At 51.9% G+C, this 18,088-nt stretch overlaps 1 protein-coding gene across 1 annotated transcript in view; it reads right to left on the bottom strand.

The window, feature by feature from the left end:
• Window positions 1-17,845: 17,845 nt before the first annotated feature.
• The window catches only part of Mrps18b (mitochondrial ribosomal protein S18B), a 32,374-nt gene continuing 32,131 nt past the window's right edge, over window positions 17,846-18,088 (bottom strand). Inside the window, exon 7 of the mRNA XM_077676023.1 lies at window positions 17,846-18,004. Coding sequence (XP_077532149.1) covers window positions 17,901-18,004 — 104 coding nt within the window. The 3' untranslated portion in view covers window positions 17,846-17,900. The remainder of the gene's footprint in view (window positions 18,005-18,088) is intronic.

Below are 18,088 nucleotides of genomic sequence, written 5' to 3'. Positions count from 1 at the left end.
GCCCACGTCCATACAAAGCCGGAGTGGTGCACTGTTATCGGTGCTTTCGTCAGGGACACATGAGCAAGTCGTGCCCACTCCCTGCACCAGAACCACCGGCTACCGATGCATCAGAACCACCAGCTACGCAGTCGGCTACATCGCCGCAGACCGAGTTTCGGTGTGGTCTGTGTCGTACAGATGACCATGCGATCACGGATAAAAAAATGTCCCACTAAATGCAAAGCTATTCGTGCTAAGCGAAAGGCGTGGCGGCGCCAGTCTGGTCCCAGCGGAATTCCTACGTTTAACCGGTTTGGTTGCTTGGAGGATGAGGAGCAGGACACGATGGAGGAAGACAATGTGGATCCTCCGGAGAGCGCCCAATCTGTCACTACAACGTTGTCCCGACCGACGTACCGCGACGTGCTCCGCCGCTCCCGCCGCCAGCGGAATAAGCAAAGTCAAAGCGAAAAGGAATCTCTGGATATGGACGAGCTGGTTGAGGTAGACCATCAGTTGGCCCTCCTGCCAGCTGAGGTCACGAAGCTCACCCAGCGCCGTGCTCGGCTAATTCGTCGCCCGCAACGCCAGCAGCCTCCACAACAAGGTCATTCCAATCAGACCCGTTTCTCGCCCTCCAGCCTGACCACGGCAAAGCCAGTCTCCTCTGCCCTTAACCACCAAGACCTCCTACACTTTGTGGTGCAGCAGCTACAGCAATTGGTGTCGGTGTTAGCAGCCGAACTCCATTATGCCTGAACCACAATACTTAGTGCAGTGGAACTGTCGCGGGCTCACAACGAAAATTGGAGAGCTTCGGGAACGTCTTCGCCTGGGCAAACTTAGTTCTTTCCTCTTACAAGAGACCAATTCCCTGCCTCGTCTTCGCAATTTCACCGCTTACGCTAATCCATCCATACCTGATCGGCGCTGTAGCCCCACCACCCCTTCGCCAGGCAAAGCCGCCATTTATGTACTTACGTCTTTGCCACAAACTCTGATCCTCTTACACACGTGGTGCACGGCATGGCAAGAAGTGGTGGCGGTTTAGGTGCAACTGCCCCGGTGCGCTGTGATTCTTGTGTTGTGTTATGTGCGCCCACACAGCGGACGTGCACCTCGGCTACGATTGGGCTGGCTATCTCTCTGCGCCGTTCGAACGCAGCCTGTCCCATATTTGTGGCTGGGGAATTCAATGCTCCTCATTGTGACTGGGGGTACCCCACCTCAAGTGAACGCGGGCGTGTGCTACTAGAACACTTCAGTGATGCTAACTTCACGCTTCTTAATGACATTTCGTGCCCTACGCGTCGATGTATTCATCCTCGGATGCCACCGTACTCACCTGACTTAACATGGTGGCTTGGGGGTGATACGGTATCATGGCAGCGAGAAGCAGACTGCTGGGGCAGTGACCATCACCCCATTACGATTGGCATTACCCTGAGCTCGACGCGTCGCCTTCGGCGTAGCTGCACGGTTGTGAATTGGGATGACTTTCGGGGTAAAACCAACACAAACCTCACGGCGCTCAGCCCAGATCCAATCGTTGTTATCAGGCATGCTCTGAATGACGCCTCTCAGAAAACTTGGGTAGAGGAGTCCCGGACAAAACCTGACCTCCGACTCTTGCAGATATGGGCTCAGCGCAAGCAAGCTGAAGTGGCTGCCTCACAAGATCACTCCTCTGTGGAGGCTCGAATACGCTTGCAACGACTGACTGCGGCTGCCAGGCGTCATGAGAAACGTCTCTCAAGGCAGCGATGGCTGAGCTGGTGTGAATCACTCGGCCCATCGGCGACTACATCATCCATCTGGCGCACATTTCGGGCGATGGAAAGTGGAGGCCGCACTCCGGATGCGGCAGCCAGTGCATGTCTGGCATCGGGCAAGACTCCCGACCAATTCGCCACCGATGTTGCCCGCGCCTTGTACCCTGCCTATGACATCCTTCCATCCAGTAGCCCGTGCCCGTTTCCTCTGTCACATTGGGTTGGTTTACCACCCTCTGAAGACGCGGCTCATGGAATTCAATCTGCTTTTACAACGGCTGAGTTCCTAGCTGCGATTGACCACGCAAAACTTCGGACGACTCCGGGACCGGACGGCATTACATATGAGGTGTACAAGAACCTCGATGAGCCAGCGCTTAGCCATCTCCTCAACTACATCAACGAGGTTTGGCTCTCTGCCCAAATACCAGAGTCGTGGCTTCACGCAGACATTGTGCCCCTATACCGAAGCCAGGGAAGTCACCCGACCATCTTCCCAATTTGCGCCCAATCGCCTTGACGTCCACGCTTTACAAGCCTCTGGAGCGCATGCTGGCAGCCCGCCTTCAATGGTGGTTGGACACCTTCCAATGGTACCACCCAGCCCAGATCGGGTTGAGACCTCGTCTGGGTACAGAGGATGGGCTGGGCCATTTGTCGTCAATGGTGCTACTGGGAGGTCGTTCACACAAAGTGCGGACAGTCCTTGCTATGGACATCCACAAGGCCTACGACAACGTCAGCCACGGGGCAATCTTGGATACTCTCCGAAGTCTTTGTCTACCAGACAAGGTGTGCGCTTTCATTGCGACCTTTCTTACTGGAAGATCCTTCTCTGTTCAAATCGGCGGGGCAAGCTACGGCCACTTCACATCAGTTCGAGGAGTACCCCAGGGGTCAGTTATTTCACCCCTCCTCTTTAATATTATGATGTTGCCGCTTGCCTGGCATCTGGTCTCCATACCGGACCTGCATTTCCTCGTCTACGCGGACGGCATAACGGTATGGACCGTCCACCCAGACCTGCATCGCCAAAACGTGTGCCTTCAACAGGCCTTGAGAGACACGCAGACGTGGTGTCAATACGCTGGACTGACACTTTCAGCGGACAAAACAGCCGTTCTGCCTGTGGCCAGTGCTTGGGGCCGTCGCAAACTAGTGATTTCTCCCCTCATACTGCAACTTTCCGGCCAAACCGTACGCACCGCCGCATCTCTTCGCGTGCTAGGTTTGGAAATCTCTGCGTTTGGGTCGGCTGCCATGCGGCTTCGATCTGCCCGACAAAAAGCAGAACAGATGCTTCACCTGATTCGACACATCTCGCAGAAGTCTGGTGGTTCCTGCTCTAAGATGGCTCGCCTCCGGGTGAGGTCAGTACTGCAGCCTCGACTGGTTTATCAGGCCCAATTCCAGTACATGACTCAGACGGAGTGGGCCCGGCTTGAGGCTATCAACAGAGCCGCTATGCGCACCATCACCTGCCTCCCTGCAATGACCCCGATACCATCGCTCCAAGCTGAGGCTCAGCTGAACACGCTTGACGAACTCGTCGAACAACGTCGCTCAGCCCGCATACACAAACGTACTTTTGTTGCGGAAGCAGCGGCCTTGGCTAGCTATATGGGCTGTGCCCTACCTGCTTCACCAGATCGCCCTGTAACCAGGCCGCCGTAGCGGTATCACCAGGTGACCGACAACCGACCACTGACTAGACTGCACACTCGAACTACCGGAAAAGCATGTGCGAGAGGATCACTACTGACGGCTGCGACCCAGTACGAGGCGATAGAGGCCTTCGTGGACGCTGGTGCCCAGGATGGCGTTTTATCTACGGCGATACAGTGTCCCGTTTATCCTGACGCCTCTCAAACTTGCCTCTCCCAAACCATCCGCACCCTGCCCTCTCTACTGGCGGAGCTCACAGCCATCCGGGATGGCCTACAGGCACTAACGCCGGCCCTACAGCGCGCCGCCATGGATTCCATCCTACATCTTTATACGGACTCCACCGCGGCGATACGGGATTTACGCCAAGTATCGAACAATTGTACTATTTCAAGGGACATCCCCACACTACTAGACGCGTACCCCTGCCCTCTCAGGCTGGTGTGGGTTAGGTGGAATACGCTCCCCGCTCACATTGCAGTGGATATGGCTTGTCACCCGACGTATATTCCTCGGCCGCTGCCAATGTTAACAACCGGTCCGATAGAAAACCTTCTCCAACGGAAGCACGATCTGCGTCGCGCCACACGTGCCCTCATCCACCCGTGTGGAACGGACCTCCCCAGTCGACTTGCTCGCTGGGAAGAGGTCTTGCTGCGCAGACTTCGCGTTGGAGTGGCGCTTTCACCTGCTGTGACCCGGGCGTGGCCACTACGCTATTATGCCCCGTTCGACGACACCTGCCCCTTCTGCACAGCTCCGGCCGCACAAGCTGATGCGGATCATGCGGACCATCTCATATGGGCGTGTCCTTCACTGGCCTCAGCCAGAAAGCGACACCTGAGAGGCACAGGCCTCCATCCTGGAAGACCCCCCGACCTTCAGCGGTGGCTCTGGGGACCCCACCACCGCTCCCTTCTTGACTTCCTTCGAGAGACGGGTGCCCATGTATATTTGTAAATAAGTTTTTATGCCAACGGACATTCTATCGCAAAAAAAAAAAGTATCACGGTTAGATCGTTTTAACAAACATCAGTTTTTTTTTTTTTTGCAGTAAAGCAATCAAAATACCAGCTATACGCGATCCCGGGCACACACGCGCAAACAAAAAAAAAATAATGTTACGAAATATCGCAAACATATGTTCGACACGCCCCAGCGCGGACCACGCTACCTCGAGGCGAATTTCAGCTGCACCGTGGCCCAAATAGCCGCCAATTTGAGCCAGATCGCTTAAACTGGTCCTATGCAACAACTTTCCCATTTTGAAGTATATTACGGAAAAGAACGTACAACCCAATACAACAAAAAATTCACCGAGACGCCGCTGGCGCCCATGTGCCGCGGAGCAAACGCCCAAGCCAGCAAATCGGCTAGCTACCAGAGGGCGCTGCGCACGCAAGATGGGGCTATACCGGGAGCTATACCGGGAGAACCAAGTGCAAATAGTGTAGTGTGGGAGGGGGTAACATACAATGGGCCTGTATACACCTACAAGGGTTTGAAACAAGGATGTCCTCTCTCTCCGCTGCTGTTCATGATCTACATGGCGTGGTTAGAAAGGAAGCTAGAAGTCAACACGCTGGGGTTCGACTTATCCTACATGAAAAACGGGCAGGTGGTGGAACAGCGGGTTCCGGGACTAATGTATGCAGACGACGTATTGTTGATGGCGGACAACCGGATAAGTATGCAGGGCTTGATGGATATATGCGGTGAAGAAGCGACGCGCCTAGGGATATCCTTTAGCAGAGAAAAATCGGGGATCATGGTCTTTAATGACGGCGAGGAGCACAAAACAGTACCAGTGCAGCAAGTAGAAATACCATTGGTGAAAGAGTATAAATATTTAGGAGTATGGCTGAACAACAGCGAAGATTACACGCAGGCGCATGAGGCTCACCTTAAGACGAAAGGAAGACGGAACGCGGCTATAATGAAGCATAGAGACCTCTGGGGATACAGCAGATACGAGGTGGTAAGGGGAGTCTGGAAAGGGGTCATGGTACCAGTATTCATAGAGTGTGATATTGAGAAACTCTATGCCAGTATTAACTTTCGCTAATTCGGTTCTGTGCATGAAGCCAGAGACCCAAGCGGGCCTGGAAGTAAATCAGAGGGCGGTAGGCAGATTGGCCCTAGGGGCCCACAGCAAAACTACAAATGAAGCGGTACAAGAGGATATGAGCTTGTCGTCTTTCGAGGCGAGGGAGGCGCAGAGCAAGATAAGTTTGAGGAGCGACTTCGTGACATGGAGGACGAAAAATGGGCCGCGAGGGTGTTTAAGTACCTGCATATGAGGAGCGTGGACACGCGGTGGAGACGGAGGACCAGACAGCTGACCAAGCGGTACGGAAAGTCGGTAGGGGAAAGCGGGGTTTACACAACAGTTAAAAAGCAGGCAAAGGCAGCAGAGACGACTAAGTGGGCACAGAGAATGGAAGCGAAAAAAACCCTGGAGACTTATAGAGCAGAGAAACGGGAAATTAAGAAGGAGGGATTCTATGGCAATACGAGAGGCAGTGCGTTGCTCTTCGAGGCACGGGCATGGTGCCTGAGAAGCCGGGCATACACGGGTAGCTACAGGCAGCAGGATGAAACGTGTGCATGCTGCGGCAGTGAACGGGAAACTATAGACCATATTGTCAGGAGCTGCACAGAGATACGGCCACCGCGTGGTGAGGGGGAAACGACGCTGGCGGAGGCTTTGGGATTTGGGGCGAGGGGGAACCTCAACTTCAAGGCCATAGAGGTGACGAACAAGCGACTGGAGTGGTGGTGGAAAAGTAGGGAAGGGATAGGTACGCAGGCGGAGTAATCATACGGATGAGAATTTAGAACAGCGAGGGGAGAAAAAAAAAATCGCGCCAATCCACCCCGTGAATGTGGTTGGAAAGCAAAGCTGTAAACGGCACCCATAACGATTACCCATGCGACGTCACTTAAATTCACTCACATCGCTCTACAAATAGTAAAACAAGAGAGAAGTGAAATGCACTTAACCACACCATTTATTACTTCAAAGAGATATTCTTGGTAAGGTTAAATCAATGCATGATGCATGAACGGTGGTTGGTTGAGTTGTATTGGTGCAGCACAGGAATGGAAACTTTTTTATATAAAATTAATGTAAGCTCCAACCCGGTGTTAGACAATCTGACTTATCCGTCTCTGCGCCGCGGACGGAGGCGACGAGATTTGCGGGCGAGAAGAAGGAGGAGGAGGAAGAAATACTTCTGTTCAGATTTCTGAACGGCACAGAGTGCAGCCCTGAGGAGTGATTCCCTCTTCTGTGGGGCCCATATGCATTCCGCGTGGCCTGTGATCTGTCCACCCGCTGAAGCTGGGTAGGTAGAGAGGGCCTGGACAGCATCATCACGCATTGCTCTTGTTGGGTAGAGAGGAGGGTGCTCAGGGCTAAAGTCGCACACCCCGATTACGGGGCGGTGTGTTCCTACTTCTGAGCAAAATTTACATTCAGCGTCGTAGCGATTCGGATGCATTAAGTGAAGACGCGTAGGCTGTGGGAAGGAGCCCGGTTTGTATGAGCCGTAGGGTAGTTTGTTGTTCTCTGGAAAGGTCAGGGTAAGGCGAAGGTACGGTCTGTCTCAGAAGGCGACAATGCTGGGTTATCTCCCTGAACGTGATAAGCGGGTGACTGTCCTCGTGCAGCTCCATAGCACGGGAGGTAAAAGCGCAGGCTTGTTGGGTGTGCGTATTCGTTGCCCTCCATTGAAGCATGAGGGGGTGTCCAGATGAGCTGAATGGAACCCTTTGGGGGGTGGTTTTTTTAGCATGCGCAGTGCAGGTCAGGACACCCAACCCGACTGGTAATTCCAGTAGGTTTGCTGAGAATCGGTGACTACCCTCCGAACCCCTGGTTGAGTGAGAGCAAAGGGGATGGCTGCCTCTTCTGCTGCCATCATTTCTTGGGTCCTAAGCGAGGTACACGAGGTTGGTTCTGGGGGTAGCCACGATGATGGCGTATTGCTTCCCTCGATGTTTGGATTGTTTTATTGATTGTAGGGTTTAACGCGCCGACGCAACGCAGGCGATGAGGCGCGCCGTAGTGGAGGGCTCCGGATTAATTTTGACCACCTGGGGATCTTTAACGTGCGCTGAAATCTCGTACACACGGGCGTTTTTGCTTTTCGCCTCCATCAGAAAAACTGCCGCCGCGGCCGAGAATCGAACTCGCGACCTCGTGCTCAGATGCACAACGCCTCTCGATGTTTGGAGGCGTCTGTGTAGATAACTGCATGATCCCCACCGAGGGTGGTGTTTAGCGCTTCAGACCGTGCTTTTCGGTGACCCTCGTCATGTGAGGGGTTCATATTTCTAAGCAAAGGGAGCATCTTTAGTTTTAGTCGCCAAGAGTCTGGGAGTACGTCAAGCGGAGTGACATTCTGGGCTGCCCAGCCAATCTGGTGAAGCATGCGGTTACCCACCGCAGTTCTGAGTCGGACCTTCTGGTTAGAAAGATGGCCTTCTATCAGCTTTTCCATCGTGTTGTGGAGCCCCGTGCTAAGCAGCCTCTGTGTGGACGCACTCATGAGAATACCAATGGCCTGCTCGACCGCCTCTCTAATCATTACATAAAGCATCTCTATGTCTTCCTTGTCGAGAAGAAGACAGGGGGTTGACGTAAGTGACTCTCGAGAGGACAAAAGCTTCAATTAATCGAAAGGTACCGGATTCCTTTAGGCCTCGCTTCTTGGTGGCAACTCGCCTGATCATGTGTATGATTTGATTATTGCTGTTTTTGAGGCGCTGCAAGGAGATGTCACTCTTGGTGTTAGCCTCGAGATTTAGGCCCAGGATCTTGATACTGGGGCTTGGAGTGATGACCTGGCCATCAAGGAGTATTTGAATGTATTCCTTGATTTGGCGTGAGGGCGGACGACAAGGAGCTGCGATTTTTTGCGTGAATACTGGAGGCCACAGGCTTTAGCACATGCATTTAGCACAGGCTTTAGCCATGCATTGGTGTGAGTTTCCTTTAATTTTTGTAACTCTTAGCACATGAGGAAGGTGCGCACAGGACCGCTAGACGGGCGTGAGTGGTCGCGTGACGCTTTCAAGTGGCATTCAGCGAGAACGCAGGGGGTAAACCCGTAGATATGCTTGGTGAGTACCCCACCTGTCTTTCCCGTCTTCGCATGGGCTCGTAGCTAAATCGGCAAGACAACGGGCTCTCGCTTTTTTAGTCTATTAGTTCCAGGTTCGATTCCCGGCGGTGCCAGTAAATTATTTTATTTGTTCGCTGGAGTTTTCTGGTGAAACCAATGGTCGCGAAAGAACCCTTGGGGGTAGAGGTAAAAAGCTTTGCTTTAAAAGGGGGGTGGGGGCGATGAGTTTAAAACAGATAAGAGGGAGAGATGGGAGGGAGGAAGCAAATCTATAGGTTAGCTGGGAGTAGGGCAAGTAAATGTAATAAAACCGGCAAGTCGGTTGCTGACAACCGACGCCCCGATTCAAAGGGAAAGCCACTAATCATCATCATCATCATCATCATCATCATCAGGCGGCGTCCTCGTTGGAGCGGTAGATTTTGGTTAGTTTACTTGTTTACTGCAGTCAGTAAGGTATGTACGAAGCATGCACAGAAATTCTTCCCTTTTGCTGGTTTCAGCACACGTACTGCGAGTCTTAATATTTTAAGCGCAGAGCACTTTAGGTGCTCGCCTTGTCGTCGTAGCTCGCTCGCTGGACCACGGCCTCCGCGATCGGCTGCCGGCGGCGCGCCGTTGCTAGCAACGGCGCGCCGCCGGCAGCCGATCGCGGAGGCTGTGGCTGGACCCAAGTAGAGCAACAGTGCGTTCCGTTGTAGCGCTGTCGTCGCGGCGTACCCCAGAGGCTTCGAAAGCCAAGCGGCATAAGCGTTCGAAACTCGTGAACCGCTGGCGCTTGTCCTACATCTCCCCGTTGCTTAGCGCAAAGAAAAGTTAAATCCGTTCCACTCAATGTGAAAGCTGTCGGAAAGGCAGAACAGTGATTCGCCATAATGGGTGCTGGCGCCGTTATCCGCTCACTGCTACCACCCATCATGCTCTTCGCTGCCCTGTATCACTCCTCTCTTGATGAATATGCGATTCAAAATTCCCGCGTTCGCAGTTCTCACGCGCCCCCTGCTTGAAACTGTGCCAGAGGGAGTTCTGTTGTTTTGTGCTTGCTTTAATTTCGTATGCTGGAGCTGTTTTACGTCATTTCGAACGCGTAATTTTTTTCTTGCGCGGCTGCAGCCTTTCTTCGTCATTTCGAACACGCCTTTTTTTATCTTGCGCAGCTGGAGCCGTTCTGTGGCACTGCGAACATTTCTTTCTTGCGCGGCTGAAGCCTTTCTGCGTCATTTCGAACGCGCCATTTTTTTCGTGCACGGCCGTTTTTTCGCTTACTATCGTAAAAACCAACCCAACGAGCGTTCCTAACTAAATGAACGCGGAGGCTGCCGGTTATGCACACAGATTTTGCCTGAAATGTACTTGGAGTTTTTTTTTCTTTTTTTGTTTAATAACGGGGCGATGTATGTCAAGCGCCAGCGGTTCACGAGGTTCCAACGGTTATAACTTTTTGAACCGCGTGGTTTTCGAAGCCTCAGCGTGACTCCCTGTCGACGGTACACCAGGCTATACTTCAGTCCGTTATCTCGCTGTGCCGCCGGATTCTGGAAGTCGCTTGAAATCGACCGTTAGAGAGCTACGACGTCAAGGCGAGCCTATAAAGTGCTCTGCGCTTAGGGTGATTTATTAACCATCCTCAGTTGATATATTTTCTGTCAATATTTCCTCACATTTTTCCCAGCAACCAGTAGCCTGTCGACACTGTTTTTAGGGCTTCAGCGCCTCTCCATTTCTACGACTTCCAACAATGCCTACAACCCTCCGTAGCCGAGCTCACTCCATAGACCCGCATTTCCTCTTTTCCCTGCGCTGTCGCGCGTTGCGATGGGGAACGCAGCCGGACGAGTGGGCGCTTTGTTCCCAGGGGAACAAAGGGACAGGGGTCCTTCCCTCCGCGGAGAAGAGCAGCTCGAGTCACATGAGCGAAAACTCCCAGCTCCTCTCGCGGGAACCCCTGTGTAGATGCGACGCATAGGCGGAGCGGCGAAGGGACCGCGTTTCATAGCGCGCATAACGTTGAGGGGACTGCGTAAGCCGGTCCCAGACGATGACGACGTTGGCGTACTTGTAAAGCGGCGTGGACTCTAGGTGTTCGAGCCAAGCGTGGATGTTGCTTCGCCGGAGAACGGCACACCGGTTATATGCGCAGCGCGCCCGAAGGAGAGGAAACCGCGGAAGAGAGAGTACTGGACATGCGCCGGCCCCAGCGCGTCTGCCGCGGCTATGACGCAACGTGCCGCGGCTATGACGCAACACAATCCAACACAATACACTTTAATCCAATCCAATCCAAGCCAAGCCAATCCAATCGAATCCAATCCAATGCCCCTCGCGAGAGAGAGTTCGCTATCGGAGAGGAGAGGGGGTGAGCGGCGGAGAGCGCAGGTGGTGCGGCGAGGAGAATGGGGGAGGGGTGGACAACGCCAACGACGACCTCTGACGACGACGACAACGACGACGACGCCGGAGGGACAAGGCGAGTGAATCAGATGCTTTGCATCTGAAACTTTAGGTACATATGAGGCAAAATATACGTAATTAACCGGCAACGCCCGCGTTCATTTAGTTAGGAACGCTCGTTGAGTTGGTTTTAAGCGGAAAAAGCGGCCGCGCAAGAAAACGCGAACGGTTCTCGCACGTGCCGGCACCTTACTGCGCAGTCCACAACGCGTTGTTTTTAGATGCAGAGCATCTGATTCACTCGCCTTGTCCCTCCGGCGTCGTCGTCGTCATTGTCGTCGGCGTTGTCCACCCCTCCCCCATTCCGCTCGCCGCGCCAGCTGCGCTCTCCGCCGCTCACCCCCTATCCTCTCCGATAGCCATAGAGTTTCTCACTAGCTTACCGATAGCGAACACACTCTCGCGAGGGGCATTGGATTGGATTCGATTGGCTATGATTGGATTGGCTTAGATTTGGATTGGATTGGATTAAAGTGGATTGTGTTGCGTCATAGCTGTGGCACGTTGCGTCATAGCCTCGGCAGACGCGCTGGGGCCGGCGCATGTGCAGTACTCTCTCTTCCGCGGTTTCCTCTCCTTCGGGCGCGCTGCGCATATAACCGGTGTGCCTTTCTCCGGCGAAGCAACATCCACGCTTGGCTCAAACACCTAGAGTCCACGCCGCTTTACAAGTACGCCAACGTCGTCCTCGACTGGGACCGGCTTACGCAGTCCCCTCAACGTTATGCGCGCTATAAAACTCGGTCCCTTCGGCGCTCCGCCTATGCGTCGCATCTACACAGGGGTTCCCGCGAGGGGAGGTGGGAGTTTTGGCGGTCCCATCTCCCCGCGAGGGGGACTCGAGTAAATGCGTCGCATAGGGGGTGGGTGTATTGCGTTAACGTTTAGTGTTTGGGGAGTTGGTGGTAGTGAATGCGTTGTATCAGCAGCTTCTTGACGTAGTTTGAATTAGTCAAGGATATACACCATTTTCCTTGCTAGAGGTGGGCGCCGCCATTTGCTTTTTCTGACCGGACCGCTAGCGCCGTCTATGAAGCGACCGCCGAAACCTCCGCGCTGGGCTGTTAAGTGCTCCGTTCTTTCCGTGCGTCTGCTCGGTACCCGTGCATTACCGAGTGAACCGTAGTGGTTTGGCGTTAAGTTAGCGGTTGCAGTGCTTGTGTGTGTGTGTGTTCTGTTTTGTTTTCAACATCTGCGTACGGATTTTAGGTCCTAATGTGCTGCCAGAGTGGAAAATGCCGACTCCGGCTGTTGCAAGCAGCAGTAGCAGTGTGGTGTGGTGCCGCTGGTGCTCCGCAGTTCCGCGATGCAAACGTACCGGTATGGCACCGACTGACATTGAAATCGATATCGCGGAGTAAATACGTGTTTTCAATGCCACCGTGCTTGTTATGTTCACCGATTAGTCATGTTTACGAAAGCGCGGACGTCGAATGCGGAGCGCGCACAGCATATGTGGGTCACGGTGATCCGTGCTCGCGATGGACTTTCGACGAGGCGATTGCTACGCTGTTGACATTGCAATGCATAAATCTTTCTTAACTAGACTTATTAAGGTTACTGACAAAACGAAATTACCTGGGCGGAAAAATAACACGACCGCACAACCAGTCAACTTACTATTCGAAGGTTGAGCAGAAGGGTCAAAGTTCGGGCGAGTTAATATTGGTTGATCATGATCGTGATCATGATTGACCTAACTCTGCGCAGCGCATGTGGCCTGTCTCTCGGAGCCCACCTTTGTAAAACCGCTGCTTGCACCACAAATGCTTTACGCGAGCAGCAGTAACTGTTTTGTAATTGTAATACTTTAGATGCCGTGCCAACGCAAAAGGAATAGAAGCTTTTCCTCTGACCGCGTTGTGAACAGGTTGAGCTATTTTCCAAATGCAGCGTTCACGCGTATCTCCAGCTGCGTTTCCACATTGGGCTGCCTGCTTATCCTGCTATCGACCAGCAGTGTGTGATGGAGAAAGTTATCTTTTCATATCGTTTGGCAGTGTAATGCGTTGGCCTGAAAAAAAGTAAACAAAACGCCGTGATTTTAAAGGTTAGATTAAATTAAAAGGGGATTGTTTAATGCCAATCGGCTGTAATGACAAACGATATATGGTATTTTAAATTGACTACAAGGAACCAGAAGTTATTGTAATGTTGTATTGTATCGGCGCTCGTGAAAGATCCCCAGGTAGTCAACATTAACCCGGAGCCCTCCACTGCGGCGCGCCTCATCACCCATGAAGCGTTGGGGCGTTAAACACCATAATGAATCAATTAATCAATCAAACAATCAATCAATGCTATATTGTAAAAGATAAAGTTGCTTCTAACATTTCAGGGGGTTCCGTTCCCTGTCACAGCATTGCGTGTAATAAATGGATTTTGCTCCGTCTGCTTGCCGTCCAAGTGCACCCAACAAACCCTGGAGTTGGTCGTTGGTACAAAGTCGTTGCGATTTATAAACGGCATCCACCGATATCTCAACTCGGTGTGCGTTGGGAAGCGATGCAGCAAAAACATGCCGCGACCGAAGTGCATTTTCTCCAGGCAGTGTCGTGCACATGCGTGCTGTCAGTGACTGTTTCTCGCTTTCTCTGGTTGTTCAATAACCCACCACCGCGCAGTGCTGGCCAAGCGACGTTTGCGCCTTGAACGGCATCGCAGCATTGACTAAAACAGTTGAAAGTTCCGCAAAAACTGAGCACACGGTGCGAAATACTCCTGAACTACGCAGCGGAGCACACCGCGCCGGGCGATTTTAACAGCCCAGCGCGCACAGGCAACGCTGGTCGGCCGCCGAGAGAACTGGTTTGAGAGTATTTTCCCCCTTTCCCGGCTGCTTATGGAAAATGGTGTATAAGGCGCGTTCGTAGCCTCCCATTCTGTGTCGGCTTTGTGGCGCAGTGGGTAGAGCACCATGTACATTGCGTTCCGCCCGCAGGGTCGAGGGATCGAAACCAGGCGCCGGATAGTATTTTTTTATATAGTGTAGGGGGAGGGGTGCGGACAACGACGGTGCGGGCTACGACGGACGTCGACGCGGGTGACATCGTGAGTTACTGAAATGCTCTGCATTTAAAAATTACGCGTTCGAAATGACGCAAAACAGCTCCAGCATACGAAATTAAAGCAAGCTTAAAAAGAACAGAACTCCCGCTGGCGCAGTTTCAGGCAGGGGGCGCGCGAGCACTGCGAAGGCGGAAAATTTGAATTGCATGGGGTGGTAGCAGTGAGCGGATAACGGCGGTAGAGCCCATTATGGCGAATCACTGTTCTGCACTTCCGACAGCTTTCACATGGAATGGCTTTTTTTTTTTTTTTTTGAATTTTCCTTGCCTTATTCAGCGAAATACCACGACGACTCCAGGGTGGATCCTATCGGCTGCATTAAAATGTGTTTTCCGGGGGCGCATGCTCCAAGTAAGCAGCGGATGGCCACTGAGGGCAGATGATTGACAAACCTGACGCTGAAGTAGCCGAGAGCCAAAAAAACAGCCGTTTATTAGGACGGGGACCAATTTAGAGACGCCCAAAGCACCTTGTACGCAACACCACTATAGTACACTTGTTCCCCCCTTTTATGCCTACGATTTTAGTGACTGCATACAACCTACAAAGCTACACCACTGTGTGCGGGAATGCTTAGACCTTCCTTGCCAATCCGAAGCAATTATTTTGGGGGGCGACAGTAAACTTCGGGAAGGCTATAAATTAATCTACACGAACGTTCCGTCCCAGCATTTCTTTTATTTTTTCGTTCTTTCTAATTCTTGTCAATATTTTCACATAACTTGCACCATCGTAACAAAATTTGTCGTTATAGGGGATTCTAAAATTACTCCCAATACCGTCTGCTCACTTTCTCTTAATTCTAAAGTTTGCCCTGTTTCACAGCGACAAATGAGTTCACAGGTTTCTAAAGTTGACACGAACTAGTTGACTTCATTCTTGAACCTGTGAACTAGCAGACCCTGTGGGAAAGGCCAGCGGCCACGCATCCTGCAGTGGAACTGCAACGGTCTGGGCCACCGCAGCGCGGAGCTGATTGAGCCCCTGCTGCGGGAGCCCTTCGACGTGTTGGCACTGCAGGAGGTGTACGTCTACGGCGGCACCCCGCGCCAGCCGGGCTATGTGTCTGAGCGCCACCAGCTGCCGCCTGAGGTCTTGCAGCAGCACACCGCGCCGCGACGCCACCCACCCACCGGGAAAGTCGAGGACCGCCTTCAACAGCGCTCCTGTTGAGCTGGCCCCAGTTGCTGACGGCCCCATGGAGAGTGCCGCCGTGACGGTACGCATGGGGACAACGGACAGCACTGTGGCCAGCGTCTACATCCGGGAGCAGAAACCCTGGGACGCCGTTCGTGGAGCTGTGCCGGCTGCGCGCAAACCTGCATGGGCTCGGACGCTGTAGTGTGCGGCGACTTCAACGCACATTACCCGGCCTGTAATTCTTGCTCCGTGGCCTGGGGGAGTCACCGAGCCACCCGCAGGGGCCGAGATATGAGCTGCTGGACGCCGCCACCTCCTGTGGACTACACGTGTCCAATTGACACCGGCAGCCCTGCTTTCGCCCACCCTTGTCATCGCCGTGGCACGGTCCAGCAGTTATGCATCGACCTAACACTGGTGACGCAGCGGTGCGCCTATTCCTGGGAGACCGCCGCCAGCACGTGGGGGTCTGACCACTACCCCATACTGGTCACCCACGGGAACCACCGCCGACACAAGGGTTTACGAAGTAGCTGGGTCACTGGGGGCCAGAGAAGCGCCGGCGGGTGGGAGGAGCAATCGCGCGCCTGCTGGGGCGGTGGCGCCCTCTCGAGACTGGCCGTAATTTTGCGCACGGAGATGAAACCCTTGGGGTATACAGCTTTGCTGTAAAAGTCTCGTTTCTTTGAAACACGAAGCGTTCTAGCGCGAGGCGTTGGCAAACGAGTGTCCCGGTGTGTTCTTTTTAGTACGCGTTTTCGCCCTCGTATATATGAAACGTTCTAGCCAGAGGCGTTGCAAAACGAGTGTCCCGGTGTTTTAGTACCATGACTACAGGAGAGGACGACAGCAGACGCCAACAGCCCCAGCCTCTAAGGGCTTCCCCCTGAAACCTTGGCAAGGTGGCCCTAGAATACGGAATCTTTCGGGTTCGCTTTTTCGCACGACGTGGAAGCTGTGCAAAGAAGCCTACCTCGTGTAAGCTTTGTGCTAAACACGTGCGTACTTAGCTGTAATGGCAAGGTACTTGTGCAGAATTTATAAGCTGAAAATAAGTTTCCCGTCAGTATGGTGGCATGAGTGTGGAAGCCAGAGTTACTACTAGTTGTCAATGCTGGCCGAAGGTCTTTCCACCCCTAGCGTGCCTGGAGGGACCAGTAAAATATAGTTCCTGTATTCATGCAAGCCAAATCTTTGTTCCACTACTTTGCCATGTCTTAATTTTTTTTTTGTACCATTTCTTTATCAGGCACTAGTACATGAACCGGATGTTGCTACACGTTTTTTCATTACAGAACCAAGTCCTTGAATTTGCCCCAAGACTTCCTTTTTCCCAGAAATTTTCCATAATAAAAATTTGATTGAAAAAATGTTGATAACAGATCAATTGAAGGAATACAGCAGTTTGAAAGCCCATTTACTGTACCTGGTTGAAACGCCTGTAGAGCATTAAGACTTAATTATTAAGCATGAAAATGTAGAGTATTAAGACTTCATTATTAAGCATGAAAATGTTATTCAACAACAGTGAAACTATTTATGCGCTCAAGTTTCTTGCCTACTGTTTCAGGTACATAAATCTCTGGGTGATTATAAAATTTACCAGGTGTTTTACCTTCGACATTTCAACAATGCAATGTAGACTGCACACTTCAATAGTTATCGCTCTGTTGGAAACTGTTGCTATCATTTTTTTTTTTTTTTTGCAGCAATTCTGATGTCTTAAAAAGGTTTGCAGGTTACCGCTTCGCCAAGAGACGATTTTATTCTTATCCCAATAGCACTTCTTCGGAGTCAGCTTACAACCGACCTTATATTTTAACAGAAGGCCCGAACACTAATATTGGTAATAATCAAGCAATGTTGTTCACAGTTACGGTAGAAAAAATTTATCAAGGACAGAACTGTAAACAGTGTCATTACCTCACAAGAAGTACTTTAAAATTCGTTTCCTTAAAATTTCTTTAAAATTCTTGTTTGATCCAACAGATGCTATTCTTCTGACTTTAAATGAATGTCCTTCTGGAAGAGTCGCGCAACGTTAACATACCGTAAAGTTCTGACAGAACGCCCTCCCCCGAAACATCACCCACCCTCCTTAAGGGGTGAAATATTCAAGATGCTAGAAGACCCCAAAGATCGCCCAACCCCCCCCCCCCCCCCCCCCCCCCCCCAAATCGATGGCTTTAGCGCCTATGAGTGAACAAAATAAACGCGAATCATCTATTCATGTGTTGATGTGGGCACTCGTTTGTCCTTTCCGCACTTCCCCCAAATGTTTGCCCATATCGTATTTTTTCTTGATATCTCCGCAGTCTTGGTTGAGGGTGCGGCCATTTTTTTGTAGTTTTTCACACCTGACCCGAAAGTTCGCTCACCCTGTATTTTCCACTTGATATCACTGTACTTCGGGTTAGCGTTCTTTCGGAACTTTACGGTACTTCACAATGGTAAGCGGTGGTATGAATTTGCAGACCAATGGAGTAAAAGCGGCACAGCAGAAGTAGACTAAACCAGAGCTTCTCCCCCTTTCTTCTTGGCCCTTTCTCATACTCGTCAAAGTAATTCGCAAACATGCCTTCTCATTAGCTTCATAAAAAATCAACCTCCCTGCACGCACCAATCGAAAGGCGAAGCTGAAACAAGGCATACTTTATTCAACTTTAATTAATTAGAGCTACTCAAACATCTCCTATTCTGGCACAACTGCAGTCTTCTCCCCACGTGGTTCTCGAAGTTGTGGGTAGTACTCCTCGTAGTTGTAGTGTCTAAATGGCACGTGGTAGGTGATCAAGCCTATAAAGCAGAGCAGGGAAAAAAAAGGGTGGCTACAAACTTCTGTTTGAAATGAACGCTTCAAGCAGAGCACCAAATTCTTCA

Source organism: Haemaphysalis longicornis, unplaced genomic scaffold, assembly GCF_048455015.1.
Source record: "Haemaphysalis longicornis isolate Haplotype H1 unplaced genomic scaffold, Haemaphysalis longicornis Haplotype H1 scaffold_1, whole genome shotgun sequence".
NCBI lineage: Eukaryota > Metazoa > Arthropoda > Arachnida > Ixodida > Ixodidae > Haemaphysalis > Haemaphysalis longicornis.
Note: the sequence above shows the minus strand (reverse complement) of the source record. Positions and strands in the feature narration are given on the sequence as shown.